This window comes from Gobio gobio (genome assembly GCF_949357685.1).
Source record: "Gobio gobio genome assembly, chromosome: 1".
NCBI classification, from domain to species: domain Eukaryota; kingdom Metazoa; phylum Chordata; class Actinopteri; order Cypriniformes; family Gobionidae; genus Gobio; species Gobio gobio.
The window spans coordinates 67,070,405-67,093,538 of NC_137097.1; the positions used below are offsets into that span (position 1 = coordinate 67,070,405).

A 23,134-nucleotide genomic window follows, 5' to 3' on the forward strand; every position below is an offset into this window, starting at 1 on the left:
CATCAGTCTGTCAGTAACACTCGGTTTAGTTCCTGTCTTTATGAAGCCCCTCCTTCTGAAAAGCACAATGTGCTCTGATTGGCCGGCTGGATCAGTGTGTTGTGATTGGTCAACTGCTTTAAGAGCGTTTTGGAAATGTCAGGCCCCTTACCATAACAGCGAGTTTTAACACACTACTAACTCAACTCAACCAGGCCTCGCATCTTTATTGTGCGGGAATTATTTAAATGAGAGATATTGTGACGTGTTTGTCCCCAGAAGAAAACTCAAGACTACAACGGAGGCATTTCAGGAAGTTCAGAAACAGTGCGCACTGATATAGAGAATAACTTCCTCTGGAGTTCCCTCTGCTTTGCAGAGCTTTTTCATGCTCATACAGCAGCATTACACACTAAAGAAAGCTGAGAATGTAAAAAAAAGCATTATAGGTCCCTTTAAACCGTTTAGGTAAAGGCCAGTGATGCCAACTTACCGAATTTGTCGCTAGATTTAGCTACTTTTTTCAAAAAAGTGTCTAGCGTCCAGTATTAATTTCGTTGACGAATAATTTGTCATAATTTTCGTCAACAACCTTTTTTCACTGACGAAAATTAGACTATAACTAAATAAAAACTAGTGTTGGATGACAAAAACTATGACGAAAATGTTAGGGAGGGTCGATTAGGGAGGAGATCCAGTCAGAACTGATGTCCTGTGTAACAGATGCGCACATTTGGTTTGACCGTGCTGATCTAACCGCTGGAAAATACAGCGCATCCCCAATCCAGCGCTTCAGAGCGGCTCACAATCAATGAATAACACATTTATGCCAGCCAATTGTTTATGAACTAATGCTGATGAATAATGACAATGTTTACTTTACGATGTTTATATAGTAATATGTTTTAGACGGTTGTAACAACGCATATTTTATCTCCTGAACTTGAATGAGCTCCTGCAACTGGAGACATTTCAAAATAAGAGTCAATGTGTACGCAAAGTCACGCATTATATATTCGTTTTTGGTTACACAATAAACTGTATTTAATTTAATTTAATTCAATTCATAGTCAGGAGGAAAGACCAGTATTTGACACATATTCAATAAAGTATCAGGGTTATAATAGTTCACTAAAAACATTTAAAAAATCTTCATTACTTGAAATTAAATGTTAACTGAAATAAAAAAATAAAAAACTTATTTGAAGCTTTAGCTTAACATGATATGGCCTACTGACTAAAACAGAAATACAAAGTTATAAAAACTATACAGATGTTTTTTAAAAAAACGAACAAAAAAAGTGAATTGAGCTCTATTTCTTGTATTTTTAATATAAAAAAACAAAATGATGTCAAAATGTCAGTTCAAGTGACAGTCGGTTATGGAAGGCTTAAATGCTTAATGTATTACAATTTAACAAAACTCATTAGATTTTAGACTTAATCTACTGTAGATTTAGTCTCCTAAAATCTAATGAGTTTAGTTAAATTGTAAAATAGTTGATTTTCGTCATAGTTTGTCATCCAACACTAGTTTAGTCGACTAAAACTAAAAACAATTCAGGTGACTAAAATATGACACAAACATAGTCAAAAGACTATGACTAAAACTAAATAAAAATTTGCTGTCAAAATTAACACTGCTAGCGTCAAATCTAGCAACTTTTTGGACAAACCTCAGTACATTTCCAAATGTCGCCAGTACTGTCCTGCGAGCGCGAGGTCTTGCTTTCCCCCTGCCATTACCCCTTCTCTGTGTCTACTCTGTTCACTGAATGGCTGAGAGGAGCAGCAGCTCATGCCGTTGAACGCTCACAGCAGCTGACAGACGTGAATGATGGAGCTGCACATGAGCACACAGTGTTGCCACAGATTTATCACTGGACAATCGGCTAGATTATATTATTTTAAAATACAGTATGCGAGCACGGATTAGGAGAGAAAACACATTAGGCAGACAGAACGCAAGTACGACGTGGTGGCGTCACAGATATGCTAATTGTCGCATGACGTAATCCAGTGGCATTTAACAACTTTTTGGGCAGGCTTTAGCTACTTTCCTTTGAAAATAGTTGGCAACACTGGTAAAGGCCTTCATTTCATAAATGGCGCTGAAATGTGCCGCTCAAACTGTTTCGAACACTGGGCTTCTTCAGATGGATCTGCTGAGTGGTAGGTGCTACACAAAGACAGAAACAGTGCAAAGTTTGACAGACTTTGGCACATTTTACACTTGTCGTTACTTATCACACTTGACAATTTGTCGAACACCGAATGGGCATCACTTAAGTGAATGTAGGCGATCATCAAAACGTATCGGTATACTTCCATTTCAGAAGAGAAAGGTCTATTGATATGAGTCCGACATAACAAGTGACAGCCTATTCTGATCATAACAGCACAAAGAATGACTCTGCTAATCAGGAAATGATAAGGGTGTGAAGGCCAGCGTCAGGCATATGCTCACCAATCTCTCTCTTGCGGTCATTGGTGGTGCAACTGTGAAAAAACTCTGTCATAAGACTCTCCAGGGCCCGTAAGGAGGACTCCTCTGACGCCTGCAGAAGAGAGAGAGAGAGAGAGAGAGAGAGAGAGAGAGAGAGAGAGAGAGAGAGAGAGAGAGAGAGAGAGAGAGAGAGAGAGAGAGAGAGAGAGAGAGAGAGAGAGAGAGAGAGAGAGATATGAGATGAAGCATTTTAGTCTGAACTGTAAATGCAACCATGCAATGCATCAAACACATCTAATCGAACTGTGAATCCAGAACACAAGAGGTTTTCCCCCCATCACAATCAGCCACTCTGAATTACTGTTAATATTCATAGTCCCATTTTAGACTAACCAATATATTCCTCAAATGTTTTGACTGATTTGCAAGCTCCCAGCATGCATTGCAGCATGAATAAACAACACAGTTACTGTTTTCGGACTTTACTGTTCTTTCATGCTTTCTGCTGGCTTTTAGTCTCCATGCTGTTTTGCTATTCATATAATGTTATTTTGAAGTGAAAGGATAAGAACAGCTGATTAGATTTTTTTTCTAATATCCTCTTTTAAAGAAAGTCATACAGGTCTGGATTATCATGTGGATGAGAAAATGATGAAAATACTTATTTTGTGGGGAGGGCGGGGGGGGGGATTAATTTATTTTATTGGGTTATTTATAGAAAAAATGTGTCCTGCATTAACCCTTAAAGGCCCACTGAAGTGCCTTGACACTAACATGAAACCAGACTTCTTTCACCCCAATGGAAAGCATATGTATGTACACCATCCCCTATATAGTGCACCGCCTGATCGTTCCCCATCCCCTATATAGAGAACCGCCTGATCGTTCCCCATCCCCTATATAGTGCACCGTCTGATCGTTCCCCATCCCCTATATAGAGAACCGCCTGATCGTTCCCCATCCCCTATATAGAGCACCGTCTGATCGTTCCCCATCCCCTATATAGTGCACCGTCTGATCGTTCCCCATCCCCTATATAGAGAACCGCCTGATCGTTCCCCATCCCCTATATAGAGAACCGCCTGATCGTTCCCCATCCCCTATATAGTGCACCGCCTGATTGTTCCCCATCCCCTATATAGAGCACCGTCTGATCGTTCCCCATCCCCTATATAGTGCACCATCTGATCGTTCCCCATCCCCTATATACCGCACCGTCTGATCGTTCCCCATCCCCTATATACCGCACCATCTGATCGTTCCCTATCCCCTATATAGTGCACCGTCTGATCGTTCCCTATCCCCTATATAGTGCACCGTCTGATCGTTCCCTATCCCCTATATAGAGAACCGCCTGATCGTTCCCCATCCCCTATATAGAGAACCGCCTGATCGTTCCCCATCCCCTATATAGTGCACCGCCTGATCGTTCCCCATCCCCTATATAGAGCACCGTCTGATCGTTCCCCATCCCCTATATAGTGCACCGTCTGATCGTTCCCTATCCCCTATATAGAGCACCGTCTGATCGTTCCCTATCCCCTATATAGTGCACCGTCTGATCGTTCCCCATCCCCTATATAGTGCACCGTCTGATCGTTCCCCATCCCCTATATAGAGCACCGTCTGATCGTTCCCCATCCCCTATATAGTGCACCGTCTGATCGTTCCCTATCCCCTATATAGTGCACCGTCTGATCGTTCCCTATCCCCTATATAGAGCACCGTCTGATCGTTCCCTATCCCCTATATAGTGCACCGTCTGATCGTTCCCCATCCTCTATATAGAGCACCATCTGATCGTTCCCCATCCCCTATATAGTGCACCGTCTGATCGTTCCCTATCCCCTATATAGAGCACCGTCTGATCGTTCCCTATCCCCTATATAGTGCACCGTCTGATCGTTCCCCATCCCCTATATAGTGCACCGTCTGATTGTTCCCCATCCCCTATATAGTGCACCGTCTGATCGTTCCCCATCCCCTATATAGTGCACCGTCTGATCGTTCCCCATCCCCTATATAGTGCACCGTCTGATCGTTCCCCATCCCCTATATAGTGCACCGTCTGATCGTTCCCCATCCCCTATATAGTGCACCGTCTGATCGTTCCCTATCCCCTATATAGAGCACCGTCTGATCGTTCCCCATCCCCTATATAGTGCACCGTCTGATCGTTCCCCATCCCCTATATAGTGCACCGTCTGATTGTTCCCCATCCCCTATATAGTGCACCGTCTGATCGTTCCCCATCCCCTATATAGTGCACCGTCTGATCGTTCCCCATCCCCTATATAGTGCACCGTCTGATCGTTCCCCATCCCCTATATAGAGCACCGTCTGATCGTTCCCTATCCCCTATATAGAGCACCGTCTGATCGTTCCCCATCCCCTATATAGTGCACCATCTGATCGTTCCCCAGCCCCTATATACCGCACCGTCTGATCGTTCCCCATCCCCTATATAGTGCACCATCTGATCGTTTCCCATCCCCTATATACCGCACCGTCTGATCGTTCCCCATCCCCTATATAGTGCACCGCCTGATCGTTCCCCATCCCCTATATAGTGCACCGCCTGATCGTTCCCCATCCCCTATATAGCGCACCGTCTGATCGTTCCCCATCCCCTATATAGTGCACCGTCTGATCGTTCCCCATCCCCTATATAGTGCACCATCTGATCGTTCCCTATCCCCTATATAGTGCACCGTCTGATCGTTCCCCATCCCCTATATAGTGCACCGTCTGATCGTTCCCCATCCCCTATATAGTGCACCATCTGATCGTTCCCTATCCCCTATATAGTGCACCATCTGATCGTTCCCCATTCCCTTTATAGCGCACCGTCTGATCGTTCCCCATCCCCTATATAGTGCACCGTCTGATCGTTCCCCATCCCCTATATAGTGCACCATCTGGTCGTTCCCTATCCCCTATATTGTGCACCATCTGATCGTTCCCCATCCCCTATATAGTGCACCGTCTGATCGTTCCCCATCCCTATATAGTGCACCGTCTGATCCCCTATATAGTGCACCGTCTGATCGTTCCCCATCCCCTATATAGTGCACCGCCTGATCGTTCCCCATCCCCTATATAGTGCACCGCCTGATCGTTCCCCATCCCTATATAGTGCACCGTCTGATCCCCTATATAGTGCACCGTCTGATCGTTCCCCATCCCCTATATAGTGCACCGCCTGATCGTTCCCCATCCCTTATATAGTGCACCGCCTGATCGTTCCCCATCCCCTATATAGCGCACCGTCTGATCGTTCCCCATCCCCTATATAGCGCACCGTCTGATCGTTCCCCATCCCCTATATAGTGCACCGTCTGATCGTTCCCCATCCCCTATATAGTGCACCGTCTGATCGTTCCCCATCCCCTATATAGTGCACCGTCTGATCGTTCCCCATCCCCTATATAGTGCACCATCTGATCGTTCCCTATCCCCTATATAGTGCACTGTCTGATTGTTCCCCATCCCTATATAGTGCACCGTCTGATCGTTCCCCATCCCCTATATAGTGCACCGTCTGATCGTTCCCCATCCCCTATATAGTGCACCGTCTGATCGTTCCCCATCCCCTATATAGTGCACCGTCTGATCGTTCCCCATCCCCTATATAGTGCACCATCTGATCGTTCCCTATCCCCTATATAGTGCACTGTCTGATTGTTCCCCATCCCTATATAGTGCACCATCTGATCGTTCCCCATCCCCTATATAGTGCACCGTCTGATCGTTCCCCATCCCTATATAGTGCACCGTCTGATCCCCTATATAGTGCACCGTCTGATCGTTCCCCATCCCCTATATAGTGCACCGCCTGATCGTTCCCCATCCCCTATATAGTGCACCGCCTGATCGTTCCCCATCCCTATATAGTGCACCGTCTGATCCCCTATATAGTGCACCGTCTGATCGTTCCCCATCCCCTATATAGTGCACCGTCTGATCGTTCCCCATCCCCTATATAGTGCACCATCTGATCGTTCCCTATCCCCTATATAGTGCACCGCCTGATCGTTCCCCATCCCCTATATAGTGCACCGTCTGATCGTTCCCCATCCCCTATATAGTGCACTGTCTGATCGTTCCCCATCCCCTATATAGTGCACCGTCTGATCGTTCCCCATCCCCTATATAGTGCACCATCTGATCGTTCCCTATCCCCTATATAGTGCACTGTCTGATTGTTCCCCATCCCCTATATAGTGCACCATCTGATCGTTCCCTATCCCCTATATAGTGCACCGTCTGATCGTTCCCCATCCCCTATATAGTGCACTGTCTGATTGTTCCCCATCCCCTATATAGTGCACCGTCTGATCGTTCCCCATCCCCTATATAGTGCACCGTCTGATCGTTCCCCATCCCCTATATAGTGCACCATCTGATCGTTCCCCATCCCCTATATAGTGCACTGTCTGATTGTTCCCCATCCCCTATATAGTGCACCATCTGATCGTTCCCTATCCCCTATATAGTGCACCGTCTGATCGTTCCCCATCCCCTATATAGTGCACCGTCTGATCGTTCCCCATCCCCTATATAGTGCACCATCTGATCGTTCCCTATCCCCTATATAGTGCACCGCCTGATCGTTCCCCATCCCCTATATAGTGCACCGTCTGATCGTTCCCCATCCCCTATATAGTGCACTGTCTGATCGTTCCCCATCCCCTATATAGTGCACTGTCTGATCGTTCCCCATCCCCTATATACCGCACCGTCTGATCGTTCCCCATCCCCTATATAGTGCACCATCTGATCGTTCCCCATCCCCTATATAGTGCACTGTCTGATCGTTCCCCATCCCCTATATAGTGCACCGCCTGATCGTTCCCCATCCCATTTATAGAGCACCGTCTGATCGTTCCCTATCCCCTATATAGTGCACCGTCTGATCGTTCCCTATCCCCTATATAGTGCACCGCCTGATCGTTCCCCATCCCCTATATAGTGCACCATCTGATCGTTCCCCATCCCCTATATAGTGCACCATCTGATCGTTCCCTATCCCCTATATAGTGCACCGCCTGATCGTTCCCCATCCCCTATATAGTGCACCGTCTGATCGTTCCCCATCCCCTATATAGTGCACTGTCTGATCGTTCCCCATCCCCTACATAGTGCACTGTCTGATCGTTCCCCATCCCCTATATACCGCACCATCTGATCGTTCCCCATCCCCTATATAGTGCACTGTCTGATCGTTCCCCATCCCCTATATAGTGCACCGTCTGATCGTTCCCCATCCCCTATATAGTGCACCATCTGATCGTTCCCCATCCCCTATATAGTGCACCGCCTGATCGTTCCCCATCCCCTATATAGTGCACCGCCTGATCGTTCCCCATCCTATTTATAGAGCACCGTCTGATCGTTCCCCATCCCCTATATAGTGCACCGTCTGATCGTTCCCCATCCCCTATATAGTGCACCATCTGATCGTTCCCCATCCCCTATATAGTGCACTGTCTGATCGTTCCCCATCCCCTATATAGTGCACCGCCTGATCGTTCCCCATCCCATTTATAGAGCACCGTCTGATCGTTCCCTATCCCCTATATAGTGCACCATCTGATCGTTCCCTATCCCCTATATAGTGCACCGCCTGATCGTTCCCCATCCCCTATATAGTGCACCATCTGATCGTTCCCTATCCCCTATATAGTGCACCGCCTGATCGTTCCCCATCCCCTATATAGTGCACCATCTGATCGTTCCCTATCCCCTATATAGTGCACCGCCTGATCGTTCCCCATCCCCTATATAGTGCACCGTCTGATCGTTCCCCATCCCCTATATAGTGCACTGTCTGATCGTTCCCCATCCCCTATATAGTGCACTGTCTGATCGTTCCCCATCCCCTATATAGTGCACCGCCTGATCGTTCCCCATCCCATTTATAGAGCACCGTCTGATCGTTCCCCATCCCCTATACAGGCGGTTTCAACCGCAGCTTCTGCGTGTTATAATCTAGGGGGCGGGACGCTTCTAGAGAGCTTTTGATTGGACAGTAAATCCTACAAGAAGTGTAAATGCAGAGTGATGTCATCAAAATCATTAATCCATAGTGTCAGAAGCCAGAGACTGTACGTTTTGAACGCTCACATCCTCTAAATGCGAACTTAGTCATTGTTTTGGAGCACACCAGCTCATAGACAGACTAACATATATTCATGCTAAAAGCCAAAAAACGTGATTTCACGGGGACTTTAAAGACTAAGCGTGATGCATCATGTTGCTTTTTCTCAACAGTTCCCTTTTTTTCTCAGTGCACTCTCTCTCTCTCTCTCGACCTCAAAATACTCATCTCACATACAAGTGTGTGAGAATGCACTGAGAAGAACAAGGGTGGAAGACGAATACAGGAAGTGGGCTGACGATGATGATGATGATGATGATGATGATGATGCTCAGGGTTCTGAATTCTTAGTATGAGTCACAACATGTTGCGTTGCTCCAGCGTGACGTCAGAAGAATGCCTCTGATTTCCTCATGCACCGTTCAGACCGTCATGAGAGGACACCGTTACATGCACGCGCAGAAGAAGCTTTTGCTCGGTTTCATGTGACCCGTCATCCCTTAATGACAGAACAACGTGTGCAATTTGATCCTCCTCCTTATCTGACAGATCTATGACTGCTATACGTCTCATAATCAATCATAATAAATCATATCGCACATCAATGTAAGCATTTTAGACAGGTGCCCAAATCAAATCAATGCGTCTAACAAAATGCCACGTGATATTTTACAGATAAACAAAGCACAGGCATTTCAAAAGCAATGCAACCCCCATGCACTGGAGGTTGCATCACATATATAAAGTAATTCACGAGAAATTTGACATATAAAACATATACGTTAGTGTTTTATACATGTGTATATGCTTTAATATCTACTCACCATGCCCGGGCTCTGAGCTTTTATGCGGCTATAATGTGAGATGAATCTGGATCTGCTCGCTCATGCTTCCTCTGGGGCCTTTGTATTTCACCTTCTGGAAGCACCGAATCGCCGCATCACTGTCCCGCACACACCCGGTGGACCCCGGGCTCCGGGACACTTGTTATTATTGTTGATCTAGCGCGAGCCTGAAGGGGACGAGCCTGGAACTGACGCTGCCCGGATACAACAACGGAGAGAAACCGCACGAAACCACTGCGAAACGGAGAGAAGATCAACAAAACAGCGCTCTTAAAAATATGCCGGGACTCTATTCTTCAGGTCTCGGGCGGCGGTTGCGCTGTGCGGGACTCTGCGCTTTAGTTTGAGCCCTCGGAAGTCTGACAGAGCCACTCCTTGGGCTAGTGGGATCGCTCTTTCCGTGCAGGCCTCGCGTAGCTTCCTCTCCTCTACCCATTAATCTAGCGGAAGTGACGTCTTCCTCGTCGGAGTAGAAGCGAAATGGTAGAACGGAAAATAACGTCAAAAAGTGAGGTGATTAAATGGGCGGGGCTTAACGAGTCAAAGTTGTCTCTAATTGGTCAGGTCTAAATGTTGTTTTTAGTTGAGTTTTTTTTCGAACGATATATACTTTATTTATATATATATATATATATATATATATATATATATATATATATATATATATATATATATATATATATATATATATATATATATATAGAGAGAGAGAGAGAGAGAGAGAGAGTAAAAGACATAAAAATACTTTATAAGTTTTTTATATAATACAATTATATAAATATATATTTTTTAAATTTTATAAACATGTAACAAACTTTTTTTAGTCTGCCAACTACCCTATCCAGACTTTAATAATAATAACAATACATTCTTATTATTAATTTAAAAATAGTTAATATTTTAAATAGTTAATTTTAGTATTTATTTGGGCGATTTACATTTATTTATTTAATTTATTTGGCTTAAAGAGTCGAAGTTGTCTCTAATTGGTCAGGTCTAAATGTTGTTTTTAGTTGAGTTTTTTTCGAACGATACATTATGTATTTATATATATATATATATATATATATATATATATATATATATATATATATATATATATATATATATATATATATATATATATATATATATATATATATATATATATATATATATATATATATATATATATATATATATATATATATATAATTAGACAGTAAAAGACATAAAAAGACAGTGCAATTATATAAATATATATATTTTTTTTTCATTTTATAAACATGTAACAAACTTTTTTTAGTCTGCCATCTAATGTTGCACCTTATCCAGACTTTAATAATAATAATAATAATAATAATAATAATAATAATAATAATAATAATAATAATAATAATAATAATAATAATAATAATACATTCTTATTATTAATTTGAAAATAGTTAGTATTTTAAATAGTTAATTTTAGTATTTATTTGGGCGATTTACATTTATTTATTTTATTTATTTAGCTCAAACTGTGGAGCATAACGCTATCATAACCAAGGTCATGGGTTCATTTCTGCCTAATTGTATTTATTTTATTGTTTTTTTTCTTCTGTTTATTTGTTTGGGGGTTTATTAGAACAAAGAATATCAACCCACACATCTCACATCACACCAAAATCTACTTAAACTTTGTAAAATGTATTACAGGACATTAGATGATCATTTTAAAAACGTCTAAAAAGGAGTTTCATTTTAAACACCTTTTTCTTTCACTTTAGACGTCACGTGGTACGTGGTACTTTTCTCTACGTGCTACGGTTTTACTTTTCTTTGAATAATTTCATAGTTGATCTCAGATGGAAATTTCCCATTAGCATGTCAAGTATGCATATATGTAATAAATAATTAAAAATGATTATACTTTATATTATGAAAACACCCTCAATAAGACATAACACGCTCTGAGATGTGAGCCCGTCTCCACAGGGGATTCGGTGTTGTGAGCCGTCAAGCGCCCCCTTGAGGAAGAGGCTTTTGCTCTCTAGTGTAAACTGTAATTAGGAACTTTAGTTAGGTTTGTGTACTCTCAAACCATTAAACTACCGGAAGTGAAATCTTAATCTCGGGCCGGATGAAACCGGCCGCAACAAGACACATATTGAGTACAGTATGAACTCTTGAGTGCAGGTATTGCCTCATTATTGCACATATGCATCCTCTAAAGCAGGGCTCTTCAATCTAAATGGACAAGCCCATTTTAAACGCCATCTATATATAGTTTATAGTCTAAAGAAAGAACACATTTATACGATGCATTTAGTTTGTAAGGTTTGTAACTGTAAGGTTAGATGTTTATTCAAAATTGAAATATATATATATTTTGTTTATCAGTGGTTTTAGTGCTATCAACACAATCTTAAAATGTTTTTGTTTGTTTAATGTGTGTATATACACACCGATCAGGCATAACATGACAGGTGAAGTGAATAACACTGATGATCCCTTCATCACCTGTTAGTGGGTGGGATATATTAGGCAGCAAGTGAACATTTTGTCATCAAAGTTGATGTGTTAGAAGCAGGAGTAATGGGCAAGCGAAGCGTAAGGATTTGAGCGAGTTTGACAAGGGACAAATTGTGATGGCTAGACGACTGGGTCAGAGCATCTCCAAAACTGCAGCTCTTGTGGGCTGTTCCCGGTCTGCAGTGGTCAGTCTCTATCAAAAGTGGACAAGTGTCATGAGAAATCCTGTCCCCCTGTGAAATAGTGTCCGCTTAGGACCCAACGTGGTTGCGGTTTTAAATGCCTGATCAAAAGCTGTTAGCAATAACATGCCTAACATATTGTAAATTATTTCAATTGATAAACCAAGTAATAATACCAATACAAAATCACAACATAGTAATGTACCTAAAAAAAACCAAAACGATAATATACAGAACAGGTGCACAAAATAAATACAACAGGATTTTTTTATTTTTTATTGTATAAACATTAAAGCAGGGCTAGAGCTTTTAAGATCTAATCGGGTAGCTGTATGCTATGCTAGAACGTACGCTAACGAAAAAAACATTAGCCTCTTAACTGTCACCGTCCCACTGGTGGGACACCTGGCACTCTTTTTTTGATCGCCTTTTTTTCGTATCATATATTTGAGTAATTATCATAAATTAGGTATCATTCGAAAGCTTACAAACTCAAAATTCATCCTGTGGAAACCGATATGAAATTGGACGTTGCGTTACCATGGAAACGGTACTTTAAATTCTAGATTCTCCCCTAGTGGGCGGTGTCATGTTTCATATTACAACATTTATTTTAACTACTTCATAATCAAAATCTTTTCTAATCTTGAAAAAACACATATCGTCGGAAAGGTCTGAGTCTCAAGGTTCCATATTTGGTGACTGTTTTGTGATGGAAGTGACATTTGGACAGAAATTTACAGGAAAATGCATCAAAAAAACAATCAATGGAATGTGAATGACACCCGGTGGCTATTTTTGGTACAGCGCCTAAACAAAATCTCATGGGAGCTTCAATTTTTGTGATATCAACTTCAAATTTGGAACACAACTTGGTTAGACATATGGCTTTGATTTTATAGTAATTTTAGATTTTTGTAAAATAAATATTTTATTTAAAATAAAAAATATTCAGTATTTTTTATTTACAGTAAATTTAAACTTCCATAACTTTTTCATATTTTCAATAATCTGCAGAGTGTCTGCTTTAAAACAAGACCAAACTTAGGTCTATATTCCAAAGCATTCTTGAATAACAGCCCTTTAAGTTTGGATAGTGCATTTTCATGTGTATTCTCAAAAAGGGGGGTGACAGTTAAGGGGATTTAAGAACGAGATATGCTTGATTTCACAACTTATAGCTTTGGTTATATACAAGTATATGAAACATATGATTTGCAAGACGTCAAAGACTATTTTAACACAATTTAAACAACAAAAATCAAAACGTGATTTTGTAAGAATTGTAAGCAGGCTCTGAACAGATTACCCATTAAAAGTTCTTTCAGCCAATAGAATCGCTCTGGGGTCCGAAGCGGACACTATTTCACAGGGGGACAGGATATCTCATGACACCGGCGACAGGGTCATGGGCGGCCAAGGCTCATTGATGCACGTGGGGAGCAAAGGCTGGCCTGTGTGATCCGATCAAACTGACGAGCTACAATATGCTAGTATATATATATCTGTACGTGTGTGTGTTTATATATAAACCGACGGTCCGACCCACACAATATATAGGCCTATATATATGCGCTCAGACATATTATGTAAACAAAAACTTTTATGTTCGATGCAATTAATTGATTTGACAGCAGATCCTCTGGTATTTGCCTTTTAATGTTTCTAGTCATCAATAAGATGAAATTTCATTTGACGTCAGCACCAAAACATACCAGTAGCTTTGTCAATGGATAGCAGTTCCCCCCCCCAAAATATGTGATTTTGAATAAATGAAGTCTGTATTTCTAACTTGCTATATATATGTGTGTGTGTGTGTGTGTGTGTGTGTGTGTGTGTGTGTGTGAGCATGGATTACAACATTCACTGGCTTTTTTAAATATCAGCATAGACCAAATGGCCAAAACCACTTGTAAATACCGTAAACATCTTTGGTACTTTTTGTTTCTGCAGGTCGATGTAGTTATGAACTGTGAGAATCAGTCTGTGACAGTCTGTCATTTCTGAACTTGAAAGGGAAGAGCTTGCCATTCTCTTGCTCGTCGTTTGATGTGGTTTGCTCAACGACTTCACATTATGCAACCCATCAACTCAAGTACATGTTGAGTAAGACTGCAGACTGAGTAGTAAACATTCAGAAACACACACTTCTCAAACAATACACGAACTAAAGATGACTCACAATAAATATGGTTTATTTCCCTTTTTCTGTAAAGGAGAAACACTTGATAAACTGTACACATGACATTATCTAGGTCACATTCAGAAACAGGAAGTGATCCATGGGTTTGAAACCTTTAAGGAACACCCACAGACACAGACTTGTCATTTTTCAACATCTTATGTGTTGGTTTTGCTTCAGCGTGAGAGCACAATAAAAATGATAGAATTCATATTTTAAAGTTTTTAAAAGCATTATGTGCATCGAACAATTGTGCAAAACATGATTAAACAAATCAAGCTAAAATAAGAAAACATCAAAAATGTTTCTCATCTGGAGACCTTTGTATCTTGTGACTGAAAGCGTTGTCTCAGTTCTTGTATGCGATAGGCCCACGCTCGGTCTACACCTTCACCCTCTACTTTGCACGCCGTCCAATCAGGAAACGGAAAACGTCCCGCCACAATCAAAGCGTCTTCAGGGAGCTCAGCCAGTAGCTTCTTTTGTAAAAGATCTAACTGTTAAACACACAGTACATGGTATATGAGGCCTTTATGCTCAACAATATGATGCAAATGCATGAACTGACTGAATAAAGTCTAATGCATCTTATTAAATGATTTAGGAATCGATGTGGGACTTACCACACTAGGGGCTAGAAATACTGTGACATTTTTATAAGTTGAGAGATCAACCTGGAATCACACAAACAAAAAGACAAATGCACATAAATGACACACAATATTGTTTAGAAATCATATCTTGCTTCTGTCTGAGGAGAATTAAGGACAGTGTATTAGAGTATAATATAGTATTTTAAGTGTTTAGATGTTCAAAATTTGTTGTATAATTTGGGTGAAAATATTTGTATACATATATATAAACCGATCAGGCATAACATTATGACTAATATTGTGTTGGTCCCGCTTTTGCTGCCAAAACAGCCCTGACCCGTCGAGGCATGGACTCCACTAGACCCCTGAAGGTGTGCTGTGGTATCTGGCACCAATATGTTAGCAGCAGATCCTTTAAGTCCTGTACGTTGCGAGGTGGAGCCTCCATGGATCGGACTTGTGTGTTCAGCACATCCCACAGATGCTCGATTGGATTGAGATCTGGAGGCCAAGTCAACACCTCAAACTCATTGTTGTGCTCCTCAAAGCATTCCTGAAGCATTTCTGCTTTGTGGCGGCGCATTATCTGCTGAAAGAGCCACAGACACCAGGGAATAACGTTTCCATGAAAGGCTGTACATGGTCTCAGCAATGCTTAGGTAGGTGGTACGTGTCAAAGTAACATCCACATGGATGGAGGACCCAAGGTTTCCCAGCAAAACATTGCCCAAAGCATCACTGCCTCCGCCGGCTTGACTTCTTCCCATAGCGCACCTGTGCCATGTGTTCCCAAGCTCTGACCCAGGCGCCTAGCCATCACAATTTGGCCCTTGTCAAACTCGCTCAAATCCTTACGGGTGCCCATTTGCCGCCTAATATATCCCACCCACTAAGAGGTGCCGTGATGAAGAGATAATCAGTGGTATGCCTGATCGGTGTGTGTATATATGTATATTGAATAAAAAATATGTATAATATGGTTGTATAATGTCCGGGTAAAATATTTGTAGAATCTGTTTGAGTATAATGTAGTATTTTGAATGTTAGCTGTTCACAATACCTTCCACAGGTCCTCTCGCTGATATGAAACACTTCTGTGATGTCCAGCTCTCCACGCATGAAAGCGTGCAAGACGAACAAGCCAAGGATTGAGCTCAAAACCAACCGCTGGAGAGAAACCCTGACGATACGCTTCTAACACCTGCACACATTTACAACAAACACATAAGCACACACACTACCATTCAAAAGTGTGGAAAAAAATTCAGCAAGTATACATTAAATCAATAAAAAGTGACAGTAAAGACATTTATAATGTTACAAAAGATTTCTATTTCAAATAAACGCTGTTCTTTTGAACTTCATCAAAGAATCCAGAAAAAAATGTATCACGGTTTCCACAACTGTTTTTAACATTGATCATAATCATAAATGTTTCTTGAGCATCAAATCATCAGAATGATTTCTGAAGGATTATGTGACATGATGCAAATTTTTACTTTTCAAAGTTTACATTCGCAGGCCACCAAAATGGCATTGTCAGGTAAATGAGCGGCCAGAATGCATTAAAAGTTTTGCTTTTTTAGTTGAAAACGTTGTGAAAGCATCCCCTAAGTTAATAATAACTAATGATTTTTACGACAGAAATTAATAAATCAAAAAGTTACTTACGCTGGACAATGGCTGCAATGCAGCCAAAACAATATTTGTTGCATTATTCCTATTATCACTGTAAAACAGCTTTGAAACAATCTGTATTGTAAAAAGCTGACTTTACGCTAAAAATACAGCTTTGATCACAGGAATGAATTACATTTTAAAATATATTACAACAGAAAAACAGCTACTTTGAATAGTAATGATATTTGACAATATTACGTTTTTTACTGTATGTTTGATCAAATAAATGCAGCCTAGGTGACCGACCGACCTCAAACTAAATGTAAAAGTATGAGGACCACTTACAATCCTGCCGTCACCTGATCCCAGGTCAGCGATGGCTCCAGATCTACCCTTCAGCAGAGTCATGACGTTACACACTTGAGCTCTGCTCGCTGGCATATAAGGCACCTGGAACACAGCAGCAGTTATTGGGCTGATTAAACATCACTCATCATGTGCAGCATTAACACACACTCCTCAAACCTCACCTGTAATTTGAGTGGCACTCTCCGAAACCCCGGCATTAGTATTCCTGCCCAGACGGCATAGACCGCCAGACCCGAGCCCGCCGTCAGCTGCAAGATCTGCCAGCCGCTCAGCCGCCTCTCCTTGAACTCTGAAAGCATTTCCTCTTGTATGTCGTCTTCCATGGCTATAGAGATAAACACTGTATGACCATATCATATTTTACATGCCATATTGTATATCATTTTACATATTCAAATTGCACACATACCTGGGGTGCTTAAAAGTTGCTTAGGGGTTTGAGGTCCAGGCTTGGACCTGAAGGTTGCAGGGTGAAGAAATTCACTTTAATTTAGTTTATTTTTGAGTGATGAGGTTAAATTGCAGACTTTAATGGCACCCCTATTAGAGGAACTGAACAATTTGGCTGTTCGGTTCTTCAAGGAATGTATTGTTACATTGTAAGTTCATGAAGAAGAGTCTTAACAGATGGTTGTGTCACTCAGAGATGAATACTGTACCATTTTTTGTGGTTTATATTTGTTTTTTTGACTGAGCAAATCCTGTACCATGGCTGATCATGAATATACCTTCATAAAAATGCTTGCATCTAAACTCTTTTAAGATCACAAAAAGCATTACATACGTATAATAATAAACATTTATGGATTGTATTAGATATATTGGCATGGGATATAGACAATGTGGGCATAATTCACTTCTAATCATGTAACACTTGGGTGTATTTACCTCTTTTACTACAACAAAACACCCCATTTTCCAATGAAGCCACTTTATTGTTGACATGTATTTTATTGACAAGTCTTCTCAGTTGTACAGTAAACCCACTGTGTGTCTACGACATGCTAATGTAAGTCACTTTTCTTCACATATATTATGATCTGAAACAGCTCTGTGCATAAAACTGCACGATTCCTAAATATAAAGACATTTGTAAACAGAGAAACACATTGACATCTCTGGAGGTCAGTCAGTTTTGTTTTACTAAATATTTACAACACAGACACATCAAATTCATGCACTGAACGTGATAAACTCATTATTTTATAAAGTGTGACACTGAAAAAATATACAACCTTTGTACAAACAGTCACAAACTAACCAACTAACCTTCACTGTAAGAGGTATGCACATATTTACAGCAGTGAAACAACTTCCGGTTTTGGTTGTTTCAAAATAAAGGTCCGTCGACTGAACGCATAATCCAAAATTGGAGTATCATAAAGTAAAAAAAAAGAAGAAGAAGAAGTATTGGTAAAAAATAGATATACTCACAAGTTATTTTCATTCATTGTAATTTTTATTTTTTTACAAAGCATAAATAAATATAAAAAATAAAATAAAAATGTATTCTACGTCATTTAAAACGTTCCTTCAAGCTGGAACTGTCTCTTTCTTTAATCAAAAAGTCATAAAAGTGTGATTTTTACACTTACATTTTTTTTTTTACATTACCTGGCATAAAAATCTAGATATATTATGACATAGTTGTCGATGTAAACTGTTTAACTTATTGATTAAATTAGTCATACATTTCACTGATGCTTAAAGCCACAATATAATTTGTCTCAAAGTTATGATAGCCTATTGTAATCTGTAGCCTAGAGTGGGCAAAAACAGCTGCATCTGTACAGCTGTAAACACAACTACAGCTGTAATCTCATGAGAAATGCGATACCTGGCAAAGGTTAATGTTGATTGAATGGCTAGTGACATCAACTGGACATTTCGTCACCTTTGTTTCCTTGTATGTGATTGGTTTAAGCCTTTTCTGTTGCTGCGAGTGTTAAAAAAAACGACATCGAAACGGAAAAAATGTACGTCGTTTTTTTGCCGCAGCACATTCGCGTTCGGTGTGGAAGCACTCATTACACAAACAGCTGATCAAAAAATAAAACCAGTGCGCGAATTATTCACGCGTCAAAATCGCGTCCAGTGTGAAAGGACCTTTAGGCATGGTAAAACATGGCACTCCCGGTAAATCATGTAAACCAGATTTAAACAATACGACTAACTGTGTTGAGCTGTATAACAATGATTTGTTTTCTGTCGATGAATGTATCCAAACAGTTGCTCACCTGGTTAATAAAACACATAATATATTAAAGCGTCTTTGGTGTTTCCATGGTTTCTACAAAATACAACCAGAAATCAAGGGTAACGCAGGTATGATGTCATTGATAGGCGACATACGGACACGGTCTGTGTCCTGCTTAAAATTATTTCTCTGGATTTAAACATTCTTGGAAACATTTGGGATAATGTAAGTACACAAGTCAACAAAATATATAACATTGTTCTAGTGTTTTTTGGATATTTTAATCAAAAAATCTTACATATTGTGCCTTTAATCAATGAATAATAGCCTACTGGTTACTGCATCTGTTCAGATGATGGCGCTCTTATAAAGGGAGAGGAAGTCACAGCTGACCAGAATTACATTTATTTTCATTTCAAACTTCAAAGCCTATTTCAAACCATCATTACAAACAATGCATCAATATAGAAATTTGTTGAGGAAAAAAAAATCATATAAACATGATCCTGATTAAGACATGTTTTAAAGGGATAGTTCACCCAAAAATGCACTGACCCTCAAGTCATTCTAGGTGTATATGACATTCTTCTTTCAGAGGAATACAATCTGAGTTATATTAAATATGTCCTGGCTCTTCCGAGCTTTATAATGGCAGTGAATGGCTGTTTCTGTTTTTGGCCTACGAAAGTCGACTTATGGCAAAAGAATAACCCCTGATGTGATATATGACGTAGGATGTAGGAGTAGGAGCCATTATAAATACATATTTTTTTAATATAGCTCTGATTGTATTCGTCTGAAAGAAGAATGTCACATGCACCTAGGATGGCTTGAGCACTGTCGCCAACTAATTTTCAGGGGAAGTTGCTAAAGGCAGATCGATTCGTTGCTAAAAGACGTTGTGACGTCATTGCGCCATTGCGTCATTACGTAATCGCAAGGCAAAACTATGCCATTATGTAATGCGTAGATATTATTTGAAATGCTAATTTAGATTTGTTCGTAAAATAAATTAAACAATGTGTTAGTTAATATGTACGGAGCCCAACACATGACATGCAAGAAAAAAAAGTAAATTGTACGCAAAATTTACTAATTCGGTCCCTCGATTTATAAATCATAGGCACAATCTCGATTTGCTAAACCACCCACACGATTTACTAATTTCTTCCCTCAATTTATAAATCGTGCGCAGGGTTTAGCCCATAGATATACATAATAAAGGCTAGATGTCTTGTCCGCCCTGCTGGCCAATGGAGGTCGACGTCCGCACCCACCTGGCGGCCATCTTGTCACAGTCAGCTCACTCGCTCGTAACATTGTTTTGGGTCATTCCTGGTATGCAGTAACATTTTGGCTTCATAAATGTTTGGACAAAAAGTACATGATTTTCATGTTTTTAGCATTCTACCAAAATACTGACACGTTTAACTATCAGGAATACACATTGGTCAAGCTCAGGGACTTATAAAATAATAATTATGGGTAGATTCATTGTTCAGACACTGGCAGTGAAGGTGTTCCATCCTGTTAGGGACATACAGATAGTTATCACAAAATGTTAATAATGTAAATGTTAAACAATAATGAGCTTTTCTTGGATAGTATACAGTGAGGAAAATAAGTATTTGAACACCCTGCTATTTTGCAAGTTCTCCCACTTAGAAATCATGGAGGGGTCTGAAATTGTCATCGTAGGTGCATGTCCACTAAGACATAATATAAAACAAAAAATCCAGAAATCACAATGTATGATTTTTTTAACTATATATTTGTATGATACAGCTGCAAATAAGTATTTGAACACCTGTCTATCAGCTAGAATTCTGACCCTCAAAGATCTGTTAGTCTACCTTTAAAATGTCCACCTCCACTTCATTTATTATCCTAAATTAGATGCACCTGTTTGAGGTTGTTAGCTGCATAAAGACACCTGTCCACCCCATACAATCAGTAAGAATCCAACTACTAACATGGCCAAGACCAAAGAGCTGTCCAAAGACACTAGAGACAAAATTGTACACCTCCACAAGGCTGGAAAGGGCTACGGGGAAATTGCCAAGCAGCTTGGTGAAAAAAGGTCCACTGTTGGAGCAATCATTGGAAAATGTAAGAAGCTAAAAATGACTGTAAATCTCCCTCGGACTGGGGCTCCATGCAAGATCTCACCTCGTGGGGTCTCAATGATCCTAAGAAAGGTGAGAAATCAGCCCAGAACTACACGGGAGGAGCTGGTCAATGACCTGAAAAGAGCTGGGACCACCGTTTCCAAGGTTACTGTTGGTAATACACTAAGACGTCATGGTTTGAAATCATGCATGGCACGGAAGGTTCCCCTGCTTAAACCAGCACATGTCCAGGCCCGTCTTAAGTTTGCCAATGACCATTTGGATGATCCAGAGGAGTCATGGGAGAAAGTCATGTGGTCAGATGAGACCAAAATATTACTTTTTGGCCATAATTCCACTAAACGTGTATGGAGGAAGAAGAATGAGTACCATCCCAAGAACACCATCCCTACTGTGAAGCATGGGAGTGGTAGCATCATGCTTTGGGGGTGTTTTTCTGCACATGGGACAGGGCGACTGCACTGTATTAAGGAGAGGATGACCGGGGCCGTGTATTGAGCATTGTACAGAGCTTCCCTCAGTTAGAGCATTGAAGATGGGTCGAGGCTGAGTCTTCCAACATGACAATGACCCGGAGCACACAGCCAGGATAACCAAGGAGTGGCTCTGTAAGAAGCATACCAAGGTTCTGGCGTGGCCTAGCCAGTCTCCAGACCTAAACCCAATAGAGAATCTTTGGAGGGAGCTCAAACTCCGTGTTTCGCAGCGACAGGCCAGAAACCTGACTGATCTAGAGAAGATCTGTGTGGAGGAGTGGGCCAAAATCCCTCCTGCAGTGTGTGCAAACCTGGTGAAAAACTTCAGGAAACGTTTGACCTCTGTAATTGCAAACAAAGGCAACTGTACCAAATATTAACATTGATTTTCTCAGGTGTTCAAATACTTATTTGCAGCTGTATCATACAAATAAATAGTTAAAAAATCATACATTGTGATTTCTGGATTTTTTTTGTTGATTATGTCTCTCACAGTGGACTTGCACCTACGATGACAATTTCAGACCCCTCCATGATTTCTAAGTGCAACTTGCAAAATAGCAGGGTGTTCAAATACTTATTTTCCTCACTGTATGTCCCTTTTGCCATCATGGTATTGTTTTTTATTCTTGAAACAATAACACAACTATTATTGATGAATAGAATGTCTTGATTATTAAGAACAGGTACTTTTTGTACCCATTTTTGCCAACAGGATGGTAAATAATAAAACAATGTGTTCAAAAACATATACTGTATATGCTGTTAATGCTCCTCATCTCTCAAAATAAGACATAAGTATGCAAAACATTTCATGTTGCTGTCAAATTATTATTTAAAAATGACCCGCCTAACAGGGTGGAACTAAGTGTAAAAGGGTGGAACACCATAACAGTGGATGAGTTTTCCGTCATTGTCCTGCATGATTTGCCATCAGTAATGTGTGGAACTGCACCTATATAATATTGTTTTATACATATAATATTTATATATATATATATATATGTGTATATAGAATATGCAATATACACTAAATACAATTTATTCTATTAGAATTTCCACTCTGTTAGGTTTATAGACCTAACAGGGTGGAACATTTTAAGCTAAGTTAGCCATAGCTCTAGGACTGATCAACGTTTAGCTAGCTAACCTTCTACAGATAAACAGAACTTTTATAACCATGTTTTTACATTTTTTTGACCGGACAAACATTCTTCATAACAGAGCATAACAGGGTGAAACTTTATGAGTGGGACAAGCAGGATAACATAAAAAAAATAAAAAATAAAAAAAAAGGTAGAGGTGAGAGTTGAAGCTTACTTAATTTTGTACGGTTGATTTCCAGCAGGAAAAATAAATGATGTAATTTCCAGAAAATGGTCTAAATGGAATTGTGGTCTTTTTTGGAAGCCGAGAAATACATCCTAACAGGGTGGAAGATGACTTCAGGGACACGGTTAATTAAGAAAATTGTACAAAAATAACTAAAGTTTAACATGATTTATGTTTATGATTAGAGGCAG

At 40.3% G+C, this 23,134-nt stretch overlaps 2 protein-coding genes across 4 annotated transcripts in view; both read right to left on the minus strand.

The window, feature by feature from the left end:
* Nucleotides 1-9,821, minus strand: part of xpo6 (exportin 6) — a 47,942-nt gene extending 38,121 nt beyond the window's left edge. The window contains exons 1-2 of one of the 2 annotated variants that reach the window (XM_079829112.1): nt 9,350-9,804; nt 2,447-2,537 (exon numbers count right to left, since the gene is read on the minus strand). In XM_079829112.1, the coding sequence (XP_079685238.1) occupies nt 2,447-2,537; nt 9,350-9,352 (94 nt within the window). In that variant the 5' untranslated portion in view covers nt 9,353-9,804. Of the gene's footprint in view, nt 1-2,446; nt 2,538-9,349 lie in introns of both variants that reach the window. The other variant, XM_079829113.1, reaches the window with a different exon arrangement.
* A 4,398-nt stretch (nt 9,822-14,219) lies between these two features.
* On the minus strand, nt 14,220-18,134 carry antkmt (adenine nucleotide translocase lysine methyltransferase). 2 transcript variants are annotated; one of them, XM_079827959.1, is made up of 7 exons: nt 18,079-18,134; nt 17,219-17,265; nt 16,971-17,134; nt 16,786-16,890; nt 15,881-16,021; nt 14,851-14,901; nt 14,220-14,724 (listed from the first exon to the last, which is right to left on the minus strand). In XM_079827959.1, the coding sequence occupies exons 3-7, from the start codon at nt 17,130-17,132 to the stop codon at nt 14,536-14,538; spliced, it is 648 nt and encodes a 215-aa protein (XP_079684085.1). In that variant the 5' UTR covers nt 17,133-17,134; nt 17,219-17,265; nt 18,079-18,134; the 3' UTR covers nt 14,220-14,535. The 2 variants fall into 2 exon arrangements, with proteins under 2 accessions (XP_079684085.1, XP_079684086.1); XM_079827960.1 differs by having other exon boundaries at nt 18,045-18,087.
* Between the last annotated feature and the right edge of the window lie 5,000 nt (nt 18,135-23,134).

Coding starts and splice junctions, on each gene's coding strand:
- antkmt (XM_079827959.1), bottom strand. CDS start 17,132: ATGGAAGACGACATACAAGAGGAAATGCTTTCAGAGTTCAAGGAGAGG. Junction 14,902..15,880: donor AGCGAGAGGACCTGTGGAAG/GTATTGTGAACA, acceptor GTGTGATTCCAG/GTTGATCTCTCAACTTATAA. Junction 14,725..14,850: donor TATTTCTAGCCCCTAGTGTG/GTAAGTCCCACA, acceptor TGTGTTTAACAG/TTAGATCTTTTACAAAAGAA.